The sequence below is a fragment of the Xyrauchen texanus genome, chromosome 13, assembly GCF_025860055.1.
Source record: "Xyrauchen texanus isolate HMW12.3.18 chromosome 13, RBS_HiC_50CHRs, whole genome shotgun sequence".
Lineage (NCBI taxonomy): Eukaryota > Metazoa > Chordata > Actinopteri > Cypriniformes > Catostomidae > Xyrauchen > Xyrauchen texanus.
The window spans coordinates 151,087-169,595 of NC_068288.1; the positions used below are offsets into that span (position 1 = coordinate 151,087).

General features: G+C 42.0%; 1 protein-coding gene across 4 annotated transcripts in view; it reads right to left on the reverse strand.

The window, feature by feature from the left end:
• LOC127653636 (inactive rhomboid protein 2-like) overlaps window positions 1–18,509 on the reverse strand; it is a 152,429-nt gene that overhangs the window by 78,645 nt on the left and 55,275 nt on the right. For all 4 annotated transcript variants that reach the window (XM_052140398.1, XM_052140396.1, XM_052140397.1 and 1 more), the window contains exon 11: window positions 143–217. In XM_052140398.1, coding sequence (XP_051996358.1) covers window positions 143–217 — 75 coding nt within the window. The remainder of the gene's footprint in view (window positions 1–142; window positions 218–18,509) is intronic.

The following is an 18,509-nucleotide window of genomic DNA, read 5'->3' on the forward strand; positions in this document are numbered from 1 at the left end:
TATGACATCAACGTCATATTAAAATCATCAACAGAAAAAAATACTGGTAGGAAAAATCTGTCTTTTTTTATTCTCAGAGTCTGCACGATAGAGTGCGTCCTTCATAACCCAGTTTTTCAAAGCCACTATATGAAGCACTTACAGAGCGAGGACCAATCCAGAAATTCTCCTGCTGCACATTTTTCACACTCTCATAGATTCCTTTGTTTCTCAGTACCTGAAAGAGACCGAAGCAAATATTAAGAAGTTACATTTTTGTAAATCGCTTAACACTCTCAGAGCTGTAACACTATAACGGAGCATCAAAATTAAAGTCCTTTTTTTATTTTATCTAAATCTCCAATTTCACTTTTACATATGAAAGTCACATGTGGAGTTTGAACATGGAGACTCAACATTGTTGAGTTTCACTTTCATATCTGAAAGTGAATGTTAAAAGGCACCAATTATGCCCTTTTTCAGAAGATGTCATTTAAATCTTTGGTGTCCCCAGAATGTGTCTGTGAAGTTTCAGCTTAAAATACCCTACAGATCATTTATTATACCATGTTGAAAATGCCAAATTTTGTGTGGGAGTAAAAATGAGCTGTGCTCCCCGCCCCGTATCCAGAATAGGGCAGAGTTTTTACAACTCTACTTTGGATAACTAGACAGATATCCCAAGTCTCCCGGAAGTTCCGGGAGTCTCCCGCGTATTGATAGCGGCTCCCTGATGCCCGCAAATTAGTTAAAATCTCCTGGAATCAAGAGCGAGCGAGCAAGAGCGGTTAGACTGTGCTCCAAACCGTGTAGCGCGCACAGCAGAGAGGGAGAGAGCGAGAGACCTTGCGTGTGTGCATCAAGAAGTGCATGTAAGACAGAGAGCATCCTGATTGGCCTGTTTCGGTAAGTCAACCAATCAATTGTCAGTGTGGGCGGGCTTTTATCTCTTCTGAGGGCAGCACTCAGACGTTTTTACACCATATATTGTAGAATTAATTGACAGCTGCTGTCAGACTCTATGTTATTGTTATTCCTCACACGGTCGCAAGACGACATGTACATGAATCTGGCGTGGTGAGCTGGAACCTGCTTACGTCAGCTGTCACCGCAAATCACAACATCACAATGTTATTTCACAAATGTTATTTCACAAATGTTTAAGAGAGTGATCATTTATGCAAAAATCAGAGATGAAGAGTGTAAGTGTGATGATATGACTTAAAATTTGTCTTATTGTTTATTATTGTGATTGAGTAATCTGAATGATAAAAAGCGGGGAATTGTTGTAGAAATTTTCGATAATCAATGGTCAAAGACTCAGTCAGCGCACAGGAATGCCATCTGGTCGTCCGATCTGGAAGGAGAGAAGACATTGGGAAATTTATGTTTGAACAAGGGACAGTATTTACAACTGAAAAGCAGAACAGAGACACCTCGGTCCAGGCTGAGTGGGGACCTCTGCCCTCTTCAGGTCAGAGGTCATGTAGTACAGGGGGTACGTTTGGGCTGGTTAATAGTAAATCAGGCCTAGTAGCCTAGTCCCTGTATCAGAGGGAGAGAAGGGGGGAGTAAGATCTGCTTCTGCCAGTTGACCTCGGGGGGAGAAATGTACAGCAGAGAGGGAGAGAGCGAGAGACCTTGCGTGTGTGCATCAAGAAGTGCATGTAAGACAGAGAGCATCCTGATTGGCCTGTTTCGGTAAGTCAACCAATCAATTGTCAGTGTGGGCGGGCTTTTATCTCTTCTGAGGGCAGCACTCAGACGTTTTTACACCATATATTGTAGAATTAATTGACAGCTGCTGTCAGACTCTATGTTATTGTTATTCCTCACACGGTCGCAAGACGACATGTACATGAATCTGGCGTGGTGAGCTGGAACCTGCTTACGTCAGCTGTCACCGCTTATGTCACGAAGTACCGCAACAGCCAATAGGAAAATATATACCATATATTGTAGAATTAATTGACAGCTGCTGTCAGACTCTATGTTATTGTTATTCCTCACACGGTCGCAAGACGACATGTACATGAATCTGGCGTGGTGAGCTGGAACCTGCTTACGTCAGCTGTCACCGCTTATGTCACGAAGTACCGCAACAGCCAATAGGAAAATTCAACTGCAGTAGCCACCGTTCAACCTGAAGAGGGCAGCACTCAGACGTTTTTACACCATATATTGTAGAATTAAAACACTTTATACACAAATGTCAAAAAAATTACTTGAATCAATGACCAGTACTAATAAAGCCCCATGCTTACAGATCATTAACTAAAAAAAGTTGGTTTAGGGTTTAGTTACCCTTTAATCAGGACAGTGTATCTAGACACAGGAGCGCCATGGCAGAGGGAGAGTGCCCCAAAAAGCGAAAATATAAGACACATTTTACGCCAGACTACACGAAAGTGTACCCCTGTCTAATAAGAGTGAAACATAATGACAGTCTTGCACGCTGTACAGTTTGTAACAGTGACTTCAGCATTGCCCATGGCGGGTTAAATGATTGTAAAAGACATGTTGAGGTGAGTTAAACAAGTTTCATTTCATATTATTCAGGCCGGCTAGTTACCTAGGCTACATGAAAACAATAAACTCCTTAGACCTGTTTAAAGTTGCAATGGAATATAAATAAAAGCAGTTTACATAAATAGTATAAGCAGTTTATTTTAAAAGTAATCTACATAATTAACAAATAATTGCATAGGCCTATAGCCTAAAGAAATTATATATTATGCTTTTATATCTTATAAGGGGGTCCGTGATACCTCCCTGAAATGACTTTTTGCAGGTTGGGATGCCTGACTAGACATCATAAACAATATGACTGACAGCAAAAATAGTGGTGCTCAGCCCTATATGTTTGAACCAGAGTCAGACACTGATGAGGGAGAGACTCCGTCAGACTTTCAGAATGAACCAGGAAGTTTCCGAATGGTTATTTGATAAATTAATAATTATACATTTTATTTGTTGTAGAGTTTTTTCAGCAGTTTTGCAACGATGGATGAGCAACATTCACACACACACACACACACACACACACACACACACACACACACACACACACACACACACACACACACACACACACACTAGGTTGGCGCTATAACGAAACAACACAAAAACAAACATGTCCGTCAGCAGTGTCCGTCAACAATCGTGGGCAGGGCCTGTACAAAGTGACATCACTTTGTACAGAATTTACGAAAGGCTTGTTCTGAGACTATAGACTGTGAGTGATGTCACTTCCCAAGACAAACACGCCCCATAGCATAATCCCACCCTTGACCCTGATTGACAGGTTTCTGTGTAAGGCATCGGAAATGGAAATACTAAGGGAATTAGTATTCCATTTGAGTATTAGAAAATCAGTTATTTTGAATTCTTATAATAAAGGTGGCTTAAATTTCATTGATTTTGATTCTCTTAACAACCTTAAAAATTAATTGGCTTAAACGTTTCCTTCACAATCAATCTTCTATTTGGAGTATAATCCCAAGATATATTTTTTCTCAATTAGGAGGTATACATTTTCTTTTAATGTGCAATTATTCAATTAGTAAACTTCCTGTCAAACTTTCCAATTATCATCAGCAGATGCTTATGGCTTGGAAACTTATTTACAAGCATAATTTCTCGCCACACAATTTTTTAATTTGGAACAACTGTAATATTCTTCATAAGAGGAAATCTTTATTTCTTGAAAACTGGTTCAATAATGGGGTGATATTAGTAAACCAGCTATTTGATAGTGAAGGTAATTTATTTAATTATTCGATTTTGTTTCAGGATACCAATTCCCAGTATCTAGTAAAGAATTTAATATAGATTTCAAGGCCATCTCTTTGGAAATCTGTATGCTGTTTAGAAACAATAATAGTGCTACAGTGACTTCTGTTTCTCCCCCTAGCCCTGAATCTACTGTGGTTGGTTCATTTTGTTTTTCAATACATAAATCCAATTATAAAATTAGGTCATTATTTTTGGACCCTGTTACTTCAATTCCTTCCTCCATTTCTTATTGGAATAACCTTTTTGATGATATTAAATGGTCATATGTTTGGTCACATCCTCAGAAATTCTTTCTAACTAATAAAGTTAAAGAAATATCCTATAAAATTATTCATAGATTTTATCCAGTTAAATACTTTTTAAAGAAATGTAGAAATGATATTGATACTTCCTGCTCTTTTGTGAAGCCTCCTCTGAAAATGTTGATCATTTGTTTTGGGAATGTCTTTTTACTCGGTCTTTCTGGAACAATATTGATGCTCTGATTGTCCTTTATCATATAGACACATTCTTTTTGGATTTTATGTTAAAGACAAGAATCTAATTAATGCATGTTTTTGTATAAACCTTCTTTTATATATTGGAAAGTTTCATATCCATAAATGTAAATATATAAAAAGTAAACCCCACTTTAGCTTTTTCAAAGAAGAATTGAAGATGTATTTAAATACAATTTCAACTTCTGTTAACAAGAAAGCAATGAAAACATCCAGAATTAGTGCCATGTTTAATATTCTCTCTTAATGTTTTTTTCTTTTGTGCCCTCTTCTTCTTTTTTTTTCTTTCTTCTCTTACTCTCTTTTCTTTTTAGACTATTGTTGAATATATTTAAATTTCTTTCACATTTCCTCTCTTAATGTATTCTGAACCATAATTTCTCTTTTGTTTTGAAAGATTGTTTATATTTCTTGTATGTATCGTCTTGTTCTGTTTGTTAATATTGCAATAAAAAATAAAAAAATAGTATTCCATTTGAGTTTTGGCTGGCTACATACGCGACGCTGAGAAAGTGAAAAAGCGGATGTGGTAATTGAAATTGCTATTTAAATATGACAGGGCCAAAACTGGTAAGATATGGGAAACACAGTTGCAAACGGACTTTGCTTTTCCATTTGAAATCTGGCAGTCACTGTGCGTTACGCTAAACGAAAATGCAAACCGTAATGCGCGATTTGCAATTGCGTTTGGATTATGTCACATTTTATGCGTCCACAAAGTGAAAACGCAATTGCAAATACAATTTGCAATTCCTTTTGAATAATGTCCGGAATATCATTCCATATGAGACAGTGCTTATGATTAATGGGGATTAAAAAAAAGGACTGGGTGGATTTTTATCATTATAGGGTAGTTGTGTAAACACAAACTGCACACATTTATGTTCAAACACCATGTAAAAGTTAATTTAGCATAATAGGTCCCCTTTAAAGTGGAGATTTAGAGTAAAAAAGGACTCTTTTCTTTTATCTTTTTTTCACCCACACCCATTATACAATTTTTAAAGATACAGCATGAATTTATACACAATAGTAATATGGATTACTTTTATGTTTACTTTGTGATTTTTGAGGCTACAGAAGGTCTGATCAACATTCACTTGAATTGTAAGGACCTACAGAGCTGAGATGCTCTTCTAAGAATCTTTGCTTGTGAAAGTAAGCCATACATATCTGGGATGGCTTGATAGTGAGTAAATGATGAGAGAATTTTCATTTTTGGGAGAACTATCCCTTCAATTTAATCACTTTTTTCAGAAAATCAACTGTAGACACGACTTTTAATCAGCTCTCCTTTACTGATATTTTCTCTAAACACTGAATATTGTTTTAATGTTCAGAACATACTCGTCATGTTCCCTCCTTTCAGGTAATCAGCGTTACAGTCATAACCATACAGTTCTCTTTCAAGTCAGTCACTTTGACGCTGCGTCAGTAGCCTTTGCCATGGGAAAATGTGTACCATTGTGCCATGCTACTGATTCACATGCACAAGGCAATGCCTGCTAGCCATTAGGCAGCATTTTAAGGCATCATAGGTGCACTCCCGACACGAAGGCCGTTCCAAAAGTTAGGTATCTTAATTATGCTGCCTCCTTAGATATCTAATTTTGATCAAATTCTAAGGTATCATTGTATGTATCCTTTCCCAGTAGGCAAACCCAGAATGCACCATGATGAGCACAGTTGAAATTTTGATTATAAAAATACTTAAACCAATCAGCCACAACATTAAAACCACCTGCCTAATATTGTGTAGCTCCCACTCGTGCCGAAATAGCATTCTGAGATGCAGTTCTTCTCACCACAGTTGTACAGGGCTGTTATCTGAGTAACCAAAGACTTTGTCAGTTCAAACCATTCTGGCCTTTCTCTGTTGACCGCTCTCAACAACAAGGCATTTCCATCCACAGAACTGCTGCTCACAGGATGTTTTTTGTTTTTGGCAGCATTCAGAGTAAATTCTAGAGACTGTTGCATGTGAAAATCCCAGGAGATCAGCAGTTACAGAAATACTCAAACCAGCCCATCTGGCAACAACAATCATGCCTTGGTCCAAATCGCTGAGATTACATTGTTTCCCCATTCTGATGGATGATGTGAACATTAACTGAAGCTCCTGACCCGTATCTGTGTGATTTTATGCACTGCTGCAATATGATTGGCTGATTAGATAATCATATGGATGATTGTTTATGCCAGATGTGTGTGTTAATGGTGTGGCTGATCGGTGTATAATTAATTAAATACTAAAAAGTATAGATCATTTTTATGCATATGTGTGTGCTATGCGTATTTATGCTCATTAGTGTATCACGTCACATGTACTGAAATCATTTCAGAGTAGAGTTTCCCATGTGCTGCGCATGAGGAGTGCTACTTGAATAATGCATGGAGTTGCTTCCTATGTAGAGCCTTCTAAATCGGTCTTTTATGAGGCTCCATTTTAGTTAGGATGCTGTCATAGATGACAGCTGCCTATTTAGGCAGGAGACAGTGAGTCTAAGCTCACTATTTTTGGAACAGACCCATAGTCTGTTCCAAAAGAGAGAAAATCAAAAACCAAGCATGGTTAGAGTGGGCCTTAATACTCATGAGACACTGCATCCTTGCGAATCATAAGTGACCACAATGGCATTGACAACCCAGTGAGAAAGTCTTTGCTAGCAGACAGACAGACTTTTTGAATGGCCTCCAAAGCAGACTAAGAGCTAATCCGTCAGCCTGAATTGACTCTTATGGTCAATGTATCTTTGTATCACCCTCACAGGCAGAGCATGTGCAATATCTGCACCTCATCAGATTTAACCGGAGGGTGAGAATGCATGTAATGTTACCACCTGAGGGAGTGGCCAAAACTTTTGACAAGCCAGGTCTGAATTTTAAACAATCCCAGACACATTTGACTGATGCAAAAACAAGTAGCAGCACGTCTTCAGAAAGATTATGCACAAATGTACTGCATTAAGTGGCTTGAACAAGGAGCCCGTAAGCACATTCAGAAAAAGTGTTAAGTCCCACACCAGGATAATAGTGGGGTGAGAGGGTCTAAGCCATCATGCACCTTGCTAGAATTTAATGTCCAATGGTTTCTGCCCACCGTTAAGCCACACAGAGGCATGGCCAGCTGCTATAGTAGCAAGATACACTTTATGTGTGGATGGAAAGAAGTGAAGCATCCCATTAACAGAGCATTGCACTGGGTCCAAACATCCAGGAACACCGGTCAGCGAAATGCATCTGCAATGAGATCTACATTTTATATTGGAACGTGACAGTTGGAATGGAGCCAACAACATTACAAACAACAGTAATGTTGTGAACATTTAGATTCCTGGAAAGCGGTGATGGGAAGCATGAGGAAAACTCTGCAGTGACAAAGAGAAGTGGCACGCCCTTCTTTGGAGCAAAAAAAGAGAAAAATTCCTTGAGTTCTTGTCCCCGCTGGGTCGGAGAGCACAATTTTTACGCTTAGGACATGGTCGCTGGAGCCTAAAACACTGGAGCTGGAGCGACGGGGCACTGAACGCCCTGAGGAACCTTAGGCACCTAAAGGAAAAGGAGTCAGTTGCACCATAGAGCCACTGCGCTTCGGCATGATGTGCTTGTATACTTGAGACTGCTTTTTACCTGTTTGGGACCGCTTGGTAAACACACTCATGGAGTCACAAAGAGGCCCTACTGTGGGCATTGAGCAACACAGTTTTGTCTTATCGTGCCTCCCTGTCAAATTAAGCCAGAGATTATGCTCTGCCCATACACCAGGCTACCCATAGACCTGCCGATGGCTTAAGTGGTGATCTTAGTTGCACAGCAAACCAGATCAGTTTCGCAATGCAGCTCTTTAAATGAATACGGCTGTTTTACGATGTTCGCACATATCCTTCGGCAGGTCAGCCTGATAGTCCGGCAAGACCACCATGGTGTGCAGAGCGAAGCAGCCTGAACTCACACTGCATATGCTGCAAGCTGACAAGGCTTGGATGGATCTAACAGCTGGTTTATGTTAGCAGTGAGTGCGCCGAGGGATTTAAAAGGGCAAACCAGACCACCGGGAGGGGGAGAGACGCACACAGCAGCAATAGTGTTTTTCTTTCATATTGCTGAAAAGCATATGTTTGTGTCGGTCAAATTTACGCTGGATTGTTTGCCCGGCTCACTTCCTCGTTCATAAAAAGAGTCACAAATCTGTCACACCCACCTTCAGTTTTCTCAGCGTATGCATACAGTGTATATTTTGATGTTGTTGCAACAAGATCGCCCCTCTAAGTCATTGACTTTCATTTTAAGGGCTTTATTCTTCAGCTGCAGGCCCGTGAGAGTCGCCTTAAACAGAGCATAAGAGGGCCTCAAGATCTGAACCTCAAAAGTTTCCATTCTCTCTGCAGACTCCTGCAGCAATGTGTGCAATGATTTCCACATCAATGGCACATCGTTATTCCTGATTAGTGGTGTCAACTCTAATCAGCGACTAAGGCCAAACACCTTTCGAGGCTTTTGCTGCTTTTGGAGGTATTTTCACACATCATAATGTAATATGAATACAATATATGAGTAATCCAAAACTGCCAACATATGTGCACAAAATAAAATCAGAGACAGTAAATAATTTCACCGTTTAGAAACTTGGTGGGTAGGAGCTCGATGAAACACGTCTACTCCATGCACAAGTCAGCAGCGCCCACCAGGTCTGCAGTTTCAATGATGAAGTGAAGATTCGGGTGTCCAGAGCAAGAGATTTAATTGCGACCCTGATCAGAATTAAATCAGTGTTTCCCAACCACTGTGCAGTGGCACACTAGTGTACCGTGAAAGACTGTCAGGTGTGCAGTGGAAAATTATCAGATTCTATAAAATAAATCAGGGCACCGAACGGAGACAACCATTTTTCCTAACAGTTAGATTAAACTTTGCAAGAGGTCGCTGTTACGTTCCTGTGTTGTCTGCCCTCTGTTCTTTGTTTCACTATCACGTTTATTTCATGTTTTCTTGTTGTCCGCTCCGTGTTTTCCGTTTCACCCGTCACCGATCCCGTCCCATGTCACGTTTTCCCTGTTGTCCGCCCTGAGTCTCACTGTCCGTGTGTTTAACTACATTTCCCACAATTCCCGTTCTCCCTCACTGCCTGCGCTCATCATTGTTTCCACCTGTGTCTCGTTCAGTCGCCACTTTGTCCGTGCATTTAAACCCTGTTTCTTTGTTTAGTCATTGTCGATCGTTGACGTTTCATGTCCGTGCCCATGCTACGCTGTGTCATTCGTGTTCATCCGTGTTCATCTGAGGTTACCCTGTTCCCTATCTGTTCCGTCTGAGGTTACCCTGCTGTCTACAGTTTCGTGTTTCTGTTCCCTCGTATTTGGACTGTTTCATTGTGTTTTCAGTTACCTATTTTTCCCCTCGTGGACTTTTCTTTGTGTTTACCCTTTTGTTTACCCTGTGCTAAATAATAAATACCGCATTTGGATCCGCACCTCTGTCTGTCTTGTCCCACTTCTACACCCAGCATAACAGAACGATCGACCCACCAATGGATCCAGCGGTCCAGCAGGCTAACTACCGGCTGCTCAGCCTGAGGCAAGAAGGCCGACCTATAGAGGACCACGTCCGCGACTTCATGGAACTGGCGAGTGTCGCAGACTTCCCTGAATCCTCCCTTGTGGCCTTCTTCAGGGGTAATCTGGACGGTACGCTTAAGGAGCGGTTACCACCGCCGACGCGCGGTTGGACACTCCTGAAATTCGTGGAGGAGACCGTGCTGGTCTGTGGCTTGCCATTCACTGTGGGTGTGACTGAGGAGGACCCAACCTCTCCACCCACTTTGGTGACTCCCCAGTCGTCTGTATCGCCTCCTGTCATGCCTGCCCCACCTGCCAGCGAGCCAACCCCCATGCCTGTCGTTCCTCATGAGCCTGCACGGTCCACTTCGTCTGCCCGGAGGAGGAAGAGAAGACGGGCTTCCGCCTCCCGGCCAACACCTGCCCCGGTCTGCGAGCTTGAGCCCACGCCTGCCCCGGTCTGCGAGCCTGCGCCCACGCCTTCCACGGTGAGCGAGCCAGCGCCCACGCATTCCACAGTCACCCAGCCAGCGCCTGTAGCCTCGACCGTCCCTGAGCCAGTGCCTGTAGCCTCGACTGTCCCTGAGCCAGTGCCTGCAGCCTCGACCGTCCCTGAGCCAGTGCCAGCAGCCATGACCGTCCAAGAGCCAGTGCCAGCAGCCAGCAGCCATGACCGTCCAAGGGCCAACGCCAGTAGCCATGACCGTCCAAGGGCCAGCGCCAGTAGCCACGACCCTCCAAAAGCCGGCGCCAGTGGCCGTGACCGTCCAAGGGCCAGCGCCAGTAGCCACGACCGTCCAAAAGCCGGCGCCAGTGGCCGTGACCGTCCAAGAGCCAGCGCCAGTAGCCAGGACTGTCCTAGAGCCAAGCCTCTCAAGCCTTCCAGGGCTCCGCCTCTCAAGCTTCCCGAGCTTTCCAGAGCTCCTCCTCTCGAGCTTTCCAGAGCTCCTCCTCTCGAGCTTTCCAGAGCTCCTCCTCTCAAGCCTCTCGGGCCACCCAGGGCTCCGCCCCTCAAGTCACTCGAGCCTCCCAGGGCTCTGCCTCTCGAGCCTCTCAAGCCTCTCGAGCCTCCCAGGGCTCCGCCCCTCAAGTCACTCGAGCCTTCTAGGGCTCCGCCTCTCGAGCCTCTCGAGCCTTCCAGGGCTCCGCCCCAAAAGCCTCTCCAGCCTTCCAGGGCTCCGCCTCTCAAGCCTCTCGGGCCTTCCAGGGCTCCGCCTCTCAAGCCTCTCGGGCCTTCCAGGGCTCCGCCTCTCAAGCCTCTCGGGCCTTCCAGGGCTCCACCTCTCAAGCCTCTCGGGCCTTCCAGGGCCCTTCTCCCCGAGCCTCCTATGGCTCCACCTCCCGAGCCTCCTGCGGCTCTGCTCCCAGAGACTCCAGAGCCTTCTAGGGCCACGCCTCTGAAACCTCCTACGGCACCACCTCCCTTGACTCCACCTCCAGAGCCTTCCAGGCCTCCGCCTCCTAGGCCTTCCTTGGCTCCACCTCCAGAGTCTTCCAGGCCTCCGCCTCTAAAGCCTCCTACGGCGCCACCTTCCTCGGCTCCACCTCCTGAGCCTCCCTCGGCTCCACCTCCAGAGCCTTCCAGGCCTCCGCCTCTCAGGTCACTCGAGCCTTCCAGGCCTCCGCCTTTAAAGCCTCCTACGGCACCACCTTCATCGGTTCTGCCTCCAGAGCCTTCCAGGCCTCCGCCTCCAGAGCCTCCTACGGCGCCACCTCCATCGGTTCTACCTCAAGAGCCTCACTCAGCTCAGCCTCCTGAGCTCCCAGAGCCTCCCTTGGCTCCACCTCCAGAGCTCCCAGAGCCCCTCTCAGCTTCGCCCCCGGGGCCTGTCCCTGTCCTAAGGCCGCCTCCTGGACCTGTCCCTGTCCGATGGCCACCTCCTAGACCTATCCCTTGCTTGTGGCCATCTCCTAGGCCTCCTGGACCTGTCCCTGTCCGATGGCCACCTCCCAGACCACCCAAACCTGTCCCTTTGTGCCCCCATGGACTGCCTAATTGCCCCTTGTGCCCCCGTGGCCTGTCTCATTTCCCTTTGTGCCCCCATGGACTGCCTAATTGCCCCTTGTGCCCCCGTGGCCTGTCTCATTTCCCTTTGTGCCCCCGTGGACTGCCTAATTGCCCCTTGTGCACCCGCGGTCTGCCTCCGTGTCCCTTGTGCCTTCTTGGTCTGTCTCTGTGCCCCTTGTGCTCCCTTTTCTCTGTCTGTGTTCCCCCGGGTCTACCCCCTCACTCCCTGGATCTTTTGTTTTTCTGTGTAGGTTTTCTTTTGGCTTTAGGTCTGGAATCCGGTCCTTTTAGGAGGGGTTATGTTACGTTCCTGTGTTGTCTGCCCTCTGTTCTTTGTTTCACTATCACGTTTATTTCACGTTTTCTTGTTGTCCGCTCCGTGTTTTCCGTTTCACCCGTCACCGATCCCGTTCCATGTCACGTTTTCCCTGTTGTCCGCCCTGAGTCTCACTGTCCGTGTGTTTAACTACATTTCCCACAATTCCCGTTCTCCCTCACTGCCTGCGCTCATCATTGTTTCCACCTGTGTCTCGTTCAGTCGCCACTTTGTCCGTGCATTTAAACCCTGTTTCTTTGTTTAGTCATTGTCGATCGTTGACGTTTCATGTCCGTGCCCATGCTACGCTGTGTCATTCGTGTTCATCCGTGTTCATCCAAGGTTACCCTGTTCCCTGTCTGTTCCGTCTGAGGTTACCCTGCTGTCTACAGTTTCGTGTTTCTGTTCCCTCGTGTTTGGACTGTTTCATTGTGTTTTCAGTTACCTATTTTTCCCCTCGTGGACTTTTCTTTGTGTTTACCCTTTTGTTTACCCTGTGCTAAATAATAAATACCGCATTTGGATCCGCACCTCTGTCTGTCTTGTCCCACTTCTACACCCAGCATAACAGTCGCATTGGTGCGACTACAAAGTTGGCTGACCCTCTGATTGTGCTCGGTCCTTTTTTGTTCCATATGAGAAATATAAATCGCAAATGTTCCAAAAGTGAAAGGAAACAACTTTAACCAGATCAGTCAGCGCTGCTCAATGTGGACATGTGGACCGGTCTCAAGCAATCAGCCGCACAGATCATCTTAATCTGAGCTTCAAGAAGTATGGGCTGAGTCATGAATTCGTCAATAATTATTTGTTTAAAACCTCTATGAAAGCCAATAATGTTTTGATGATCCGGTATGCCTCGTGGTGAGCAGAAGTGGTTGGAAGTTGCTCCATGAACATTCAATTCAATTTTTCACCTGTGTTATTTATTTTTTTATCATATATACACCAAGTAATTGACCTTATTACACATTCACATAGAAGAATGCCAAAATCAGGAAAACAAGGTCGAAACATTGTAGAAATGCTGACTGACAAGGGGAGTGAGCAGACAGCTAATTCTAAAACTACCGCTCCAGTACAAGCAGAGGAAGATATAACGCCAGCTTCCTTAAAGAACTTAATTTAATCCACCATCCGCTCAGAATTGTCATCACTACGGTCTGAATTTTTGTCTGAACTTCGTTCTGCCGTGTCCACACTACAAACGACCCTCTCATCTCAAGCCCAAAAGATTGGGAAACCACAATTACTGATTCAGATAAACATTTGACAGAGGTGGAGAAGCTGTGTAACACACTGAAAACAGAAAACACTAGCAACAAACTTAAGCTGGATGACTTTGAGAACCATTCGCAGAGGCAAAATTTAAGGATCATTGGAATAACAGAGGGATCGGAGGGCCAAAGTCCTGTTGCTTTATGGCCTCATTCTTTACTGAACTGTTTGGAGACAACATCTTTAAGAGACCTCTGGAAATCGATCATCGAATCATCAATCAGTTGTACCATCGTGTTGGTCAAAAATCTCAACAAAACATATATCCTAGACACATGGTAGTCCAGCTCCACCATTACCAAACAAGAGAACTCATGCTGAAACTGAGTCGCTAGTGGGGCTCTTTGGAGTTCAATGGTGTGGTTGTTCATATTTTCCCGGACATGTCAGCTGAGGTGGCGAGAAGCCACGCTGAGTTGAGTGAAAACTGCACTTCGCAACGCTGGCATCACTTATGGAATGTTGCATCCCGCCAGACTCCACATTGATTTCCAAGGACAGCGTCATATATTCCAGACTCTGCAGACAGAGATGGACTTAGATAGTTCGGTCATTAAGACTGCAGTGAGCAAGGTTTGACAGACATGATCTAAATCTTGAAGAAATCTGCCATCACTCTTAAATTGAGTAAGCGTGCTTTAAATTTGTATTATGAAAAAGAGGCCAGCACATACATAAGTTTCAAAAACTTGTCACCGTTACAGAAGTCAAGTGAAACTTTAAGTTGGATGTCATGCATCATATACTGCTGGGAGAATAAACTCTATATAATATTCCTGTTTACGGAGCACTGCCGAAAGGGCAGCCAAAGTTGCAAAAACTAGTTAACTTCTTTCTTTTGACATTTACATTTACATTTATGCATTTGGCAGACACTTTTATCCAAAGCGACTTACAGTGCAATTATTACAGGGACAATCCCCCCGGAACAACCTGGAGTTAAGTGCCTTGCTCAAGGACACAATGGTGGTGGCCCTGGGGTTAGAACCAGCAACCTTTTGATTAACAGCCCTGTGCTTTAGCCACTACGCCACCACCACTATTTTGAGCCTGACCGTTACGTTTTTTTTTTTTTCAGTTAGGGTTGTTAATGTTATGCATGTTCGATCCCGTTGTCAGTTCTGGACACTCGTGGGGAATAGGGGTTGTTGTTTTTTTTTTAGTTTTTGTGCACCTGCACTCATCCCTTATTTGGTCGCCCATTTTTATCATGCTTTCTTAAATGTATCTGTTGTTTTCTCTAACATTAGTAAGCTAATGTTTGCTAGCAATGCTTAATAATAATAAAATAATTCAGGAGAGGGAGGGTAGGGTTAAATTAATTAGCTGGAATGTAAAAGGCTTAAACAATCAAGTAAAAAGTGTAAAGGTTCTTTCAAATATATTAAAGTTGAAGGCCAACATATGTTTTTTACAGGAAACACATCTTAAAAACTTGAGTCATAAAAGCTTGTTGAGGTCATGGGTAGGGCAGGTATTCCACTCGGGATTTAATTGTAAAGATAGAGGCACAGCCATTTTAATTAACAAGAATACTCCATTTAATCCTTCTAAAGTTATCTCAGACCCCAATGGTAGATACGTGATCGTCTCGGGAACCCTTTATGATAATCAGGTTGCTTTAGCAAGTGTTTACACCCCTAACTGGGATAATCCATACTTCTTTATAAAACTTTTTTCTAAATTCCCAGACCTGAATTTTTAGAAGTTGATCATGGGAGGCGATTTTAATAGTATCTTGAATACTGCCCTAGATAGGTCATCTCTCCAACCAGCTCTTTTGTCTTAGTCCTCTAAAACAATTAATTCCTTTTTGGAGTGGTATGGAATAACTGACATATGGTGCCATCTGAACCCCACTTCTAAAACATTTTTCTTCTTTTCTCCAGTTCACCATATTTACTCACATATCGATTATTTTATAATTGACAGCAAACCTATTCCATTAGTAAAATCTTCTTCATATGATTGTATAGCCATCTCTGATCATGCCCCAGTAATTCTTGAACTGGCTCTCCCAGGTGGTTGTACGATTTCCCGTGTTTGGAAAATGAATGTGTTACTTTTATCAGATGGCCGTTTTGTTAAGTTTATCTCTGAAAAGATCTCCACTTTTCTTGAGGTGAACTCTACAGAAGGGATTTCTGTGTCTATCCTTTGGGAAACACTCAAAGCTTACTTACGTGGAGAAATAATTTCTCGTTCTACTTATATAAAAAATTTGCAAAATAAAAAGCTCTGTGAGCTCTCTAGACAGATTGGCATATTGGACCAGAAATACACACAACGTCCAACCCCATCACTATATAATGAAAGGGTTTTTTTACTATCTGAATATAATCTCCTTTCTAGTAGCCATGCTGAGCAACTTCTACTTAAGTCACGACACAGCTTCTATGAATTTGGTGATAAACCAGGTAAAGCACTTGCATTACAACTTAGACTACAAACTGCAAAAATGTTATAGCTCAAGTCCAAACCCCATTAGGAAATATTGTATCAGACCCTGAAGAAATAATCAATTTAAATATTTGTATTCTTCTTTGTATCATCAGTCAAACTCCCTCAAAACTCCCTTTTTTTAATCTTGACATCCCTCAAATTAGTAACGAGTCAAAAACCAAATTAGATGATACTATCAGTCTAACCTGCAAGCTATTACACAGATGCAGAGTGGAAAATCCCCGGGTCCAGATGGCTTTCCCACAGAGTTTTTTTTAAAAAGTTTTCTTCTCAGCTTTTCCCACTACTACTTTCGATTTTTGAAGAATCCCTAAATAATGGAGTTATTCCTCCTTCCATGCGTCAGGCGTCAATTTCACTGATTTTGAAACCTAATAAAAAAAACCTAGACTGTGGGTCTTACTGTCCAATTTCCCTTCTTAATGTAGATGTGAAAATCCTGGCTAAGATTCTCTCTTTAATGTTGGAAACTGTTATCTAAGATATCATTCATCCAGACTAAACTGGCTTTATAAAAAATAGACAAGGTTTTTTTTAACCTTAGAGGCCCTAGTCTCTCTTGATGCGGAGAAGGCCTTCGACCGTGATGAGTGGGACTATTTGGGTTTGGTGATAAATTCGTGTCCTGGGTTAAACTCTTATATTCTTCCCCTGTGGCATCTGTAAAAACAAATTAGTTCTGAATATTTTTCTCTTCACCGTGGGACGAGACCGGGTTGCCCCTTGTCCCCACTTTTGTTTGCTATAGCTATAGAGCCTCTTGCAATCTCCTTTCGTACTAATTGTAATATAACTGGCATTTTTAGAGCAGGAAAAGAACAGAAAATGTCCCTATACACTGACGATGTAGTGTTATAAGTCTCACATCCAGAAACTTGCCTTACCCATGTTTTGAGTATTTTAGGACAGTTCAGTAGTGTCTCAGGCTATAAATTAAACTTGCATAAGAGTGAGTTTTTTTCCAATTAATTCTACTGCAAGAGCTCCTTCAGCGTTAGCTCTTCCATTTAAATCAGCCTCAGATAGTTTTTGTTACCTGGGAGTTACAGTAACACAGAAACATGTAGATCTTTTCAAGCATATCTTTATTCCAATTTTGGAGAGAAAAAAAACGGATCTTGCTAGGTGGACAACTCTCCCACTTTCACTTGTAGGTAGAATTAATGTCATAAAAATGAATATTCTACCCAAATGTATTTTTCTATTTCAAAATATTCCGGTATTTATACCAAAAGCATTCTTTAAAATCTAGATCGAGCGATTTCTGAATTTATTTGGAACGGGGGCCCAGTAAGAATCCAGAAAGTATCTCTTCAGCAACCCAAAAGATTAGGTGGATTCGCACTTCCTTATTTCTTATTTTATTATTGGGCAGCAAATATTCACAGCATTTTATATTGGAGTCAGTCACATTATGGTCTTTGTCAATGGGTTCCGACATGGGTTGAAATTGAAATGTGATTCTTGTAACCAAACTTCTTTACATGCTTTATTATGTTCTTCGTTACCTATAAAAATGTCCCATTATTCTTCCAACCCTTTAGTACTACATAGTCTAAAAATTTGGCAACAATTTAGAAAACATTTTGGCTTTCAGGCAATGTCGGGTCTGTCTCCTATATACAAAATTCCTCCTTTATATCTTCCATTTAAGATGGAGCTTTTGGATTATGGTTTAGAAGGGGCATTGTCAATATTAACTATCTTTTCCATGAGAATACTTTTGCAACTTTTTCATATCTATCAGAAAAATGTAATCTTCCGAAAACTCACTTCTTTCGGTATCTTCAGACCCATGTTACACAGAATTTACTGGACAAAAGCTAAACTGTTTAAAATTAACCTGAATCTTGACCCTACTTGTGACAGATGTCGACAAGCTCCGGCCACTCTTTAACATTCTTTTTGGCTCTGTCCGGCATTGACCTCGTTCTGGACATCAATCTTCAAATCAATTTCTGACATTTTTGTTTTAGATGTTGATCCGTGCCCCTTAGGGCATAAGGTGTCCTTATCTTTACAGTCAAATGCTCTAGCTTTTTGCTTAATAATTGCTAAAAGGATTATACTAATGAACTGGAAAAATCCTTCCCCACCCAGTTATTTTCATTGGATGCATGACCTGTTACAGTTTATTCAAATTGAAAAAATTTGATTTACAATGCTTTGCAGATCTGAACAATTTCAGAGGATTTGGCAGCCTTTCCTTTTGTACTTTAAAAAAATAAAATGTTTTTTGGTGTTTTCATTTTTAATTATTATTATTTACATTTTTGCTTCATTTTGTGTATACTGTTACTATACTGTATGTATATATATATATATATATATATATATATATATATATATATATATATATATATATATATATATATATATATATATTCTAATTGAATATTATTGTTTTTGTTATTGTAATATATTACTATATTTTGGAGCTAGCACTTATAATTCTATAATTTTTTATGTATATATGTATATATATATATATATATATATATATATATATATATATATATATATATATATATATTAAATTTTTTTAAAGGAGTGTAAGGAATACTTTTGTTTAATCTCATCCTGATTTTTTGGTTAATATGTTGATAAAAATGTATTGT